Raw genomic sequence first — 2,500 nt, 5'->3', positions numbered from 1 at the left:
TGAATCCAAAATACACTGATGATTGTGCTGTCAAACGATGAAACCATATGGAATCTATGAAGAGGTTGTGGGGGTCCCTGTTTCATCTCCCTCTCAACTAAGGGGTCCCTACTTCATCTCTCTCTCAACTAAGGGGTCCCTGCTTCATCTCTCTCTCAACTAAGGGGTCCCTACTTCATCTCTCTCTCAACTAAGGGGTCCCTGCTTCATCTCTCTCTCAACTAAGGGGTCCTTGACCTGAAAACGTTGAAGACCCCTGTTCTACACAGTTATAGTATGTAGAATGTAGAAGAATTGTTATTTTGATCATTAGTTTGCCTGTTATCTCTCCTATGGCACCAACATCAATGCAGCATGGAATTATGGACAAAATATTCTACGTTTTGCGTCTGTCTGAATAAATAATGGACATGAAAAGTGTTGAAAGCCACTGAATCAGTGTCAATGTTTGTATTGGTTCATGACGCCTCCTAGTGGACAAAAATAACAATAAAATACAGTAAGACATATTGCTATTAACAGGTGTTTGTGTGTGTGTGTGTGTGTGTGTGTGTGTGTGTGTGTGTGTGTGTGTGTGTGTGTGTGTTTCTCGGGCAGATCGCTCACATGTACAACGAGTGCGTGACGGACACTCAGATCTGCGGCGCCAAGTTCTGCGACGACGAAGGATCTGCGTTCGCCGTGACGGGGTACGACCTGAGCGAGATCATCCGCTACGCACAGGTGTAGGGGGGCCCGGGATCAGAGGTCAAACAGGTGTAGGGGGGCCGGGGTCAGGGGTCAAGCTACGCACACACTAGGGCAATAACGAAAAAGTCGACAAGTCGACTCAGTCGATTTCATTACGCAAGTCGACTCCCACCAGAGAAAGTCGAAGTTGAAAATAAAGAATACTTTTTTATTGTGAAAATAGCAGATTTACATGCTCACAACTCCTCGCAACCTGATGCATTGTGAGCTTGTAGATCTGCTATTTTCACAATTTCTGGCTCTATATATTTGACAATGTTTAATTTGTCATTTTAAAGGTATTAAAAAGTCCTTAAATTGGCACTTTAGAAATGTGAAGATACCCTCTATACACTTAAACTTTATGTTGGTTTGTTTACTGTTGAGTGAGAAAACAATGTTTCACATTAAGTTAATCATCTGGGGAACCCCCAAAATAATTAGGGGGTCGTGTGTGATGTGATGAGGTCATCAAACGATAAAGTCGACTTCAACTCAACTTTTTACTGAGTCGACTTGCAAAAATCACAAGTCGTTAATACCCTAATATAATTTATACATAGAAAGATAGACGCCCCCTCTGGGGCGTCCGTCAAAAAGGATAGGCAATTTTTACAGAATCTCTTCAGAATTCGTCACAGAAGGGGACGTTCGGTAGTCTTGCTTTCAGCCAATCGAGTGCAGGCAGGGCGGAGCTCGCCAGACTGTCGTTATGTTACACCAGTGGTTAGAACGACATGTTCAGCAGCTGCAGTGGCAGATAATGAGTAGTTTTAATGTTAATATTTGTTACTTTTGTCAGTTGTCATCTTCATAGATGGTGGTCAGCCACAAACTCACAGTCACAACAACTGGCCAATAAAAAAAGATACAAGTTCTGTTCAGAATTTGACGTCTCACATCTTTCCACAAAGTATTAGAAAACGCTCAATAGTGGGCTGGATAAAATCCCGGATAAGGTGCTCATTATCAATAAAAATGAACAAGCTCCATCCCTCATAATGACACAATGTAAATTGTAAAGTGTATACAGTTTATGTACATTTAAATGGCGACAGCTACATTTTATTTCTAGATACTTGTTGTGTTAACTTATAGTTGATACTTGTATAACTAATGATTGTTTCTTCCAGTGTAATGTTTAAACGTAAGGGCATTGTAAGAATAAATGTTTGCATTCAGTAAATGTCACATGTCAACATAGTTTGGAATAAGCAAAGAAAAAAACAAACATTCCAATAATTGTTCAGTCTTAGATATGTTTTGCATCCCTTTGTTATGTACTATGAAGGTATATTTGTAATGTACTATAAAGTTATATTTGTAATTTGCTATGAAGTTATATTTGTAATGTACTATAAAGTTATATTTGTAATGTATTATACAGATGTCTTGTTGCAAATAAACATATTTATTGTAGAGGTACATACAGTACTCTTCTCTGATCTGTTCAGCCTGCTCTCCCCACCTTCGCCTGTAGGTGGTGCTCATAGACCATATCATCGGCCTGAAATTATTATTATTATTAACTAACAATGAGTCACAACACAGCCCTGCCATGTAGTATCCCAGATAACCTTTTACTATGTCCAAAAACTACTAAATAATATTGTGAAAATGGCCGATCTACAAACTACAACGCCTTGCACTGATAGGTGTTGTAAGCTTGTAGATCGGCTACTTTCACAGTAGGCCTACACATAGAATAAAGAAATTAAATGCCTTATTTCCATTTTCCAACAATGGTTTTATTGAAATAACCATAGCTGGT

General features: G+C 39.2%; 1 protein-coding gene across 1 annotated transcript in view; it reads left to right on the top strand.

Annotated features, from left to right (window-relative positions):
• The window catches only part of wdr54 (WD repeat domain 54), a 19,613-nt gene extending 18,829 nt beyond the window's left edge, over positions 1-784 (top strand). The window contains exon 11 of the mRNA XM_080737971.1: positions 598-784. Coding sequence (XP_080594097.1) covers positions 598-729 — 132 coding nt within the window. The 3' untranslated portion in view covers positions 730-784. The remainder of the gene's footprint in view (positions 1-597) is intronic.
• The last annotated feature ends 1,716 nt before the right edge of the window (positions 785-2,500 follow it).

This window comes from Nannobrachium achirus, assembly GCF_963921795.1.
Source record: "Nannobrachium achirus genome assembly, chromosome: 12".
NCBI classification, from domain to species: Eukaryota; Metazoa; Chordata; class Actinopteri; order Myctophiformes; family Myctophidae; genus Nannobrachium; species Nannobrachium achirus.
Note: the sequence above shows the minus strand (reverse complement) of the source record. Positions and strands in the feature narration are given on the sequence as shown.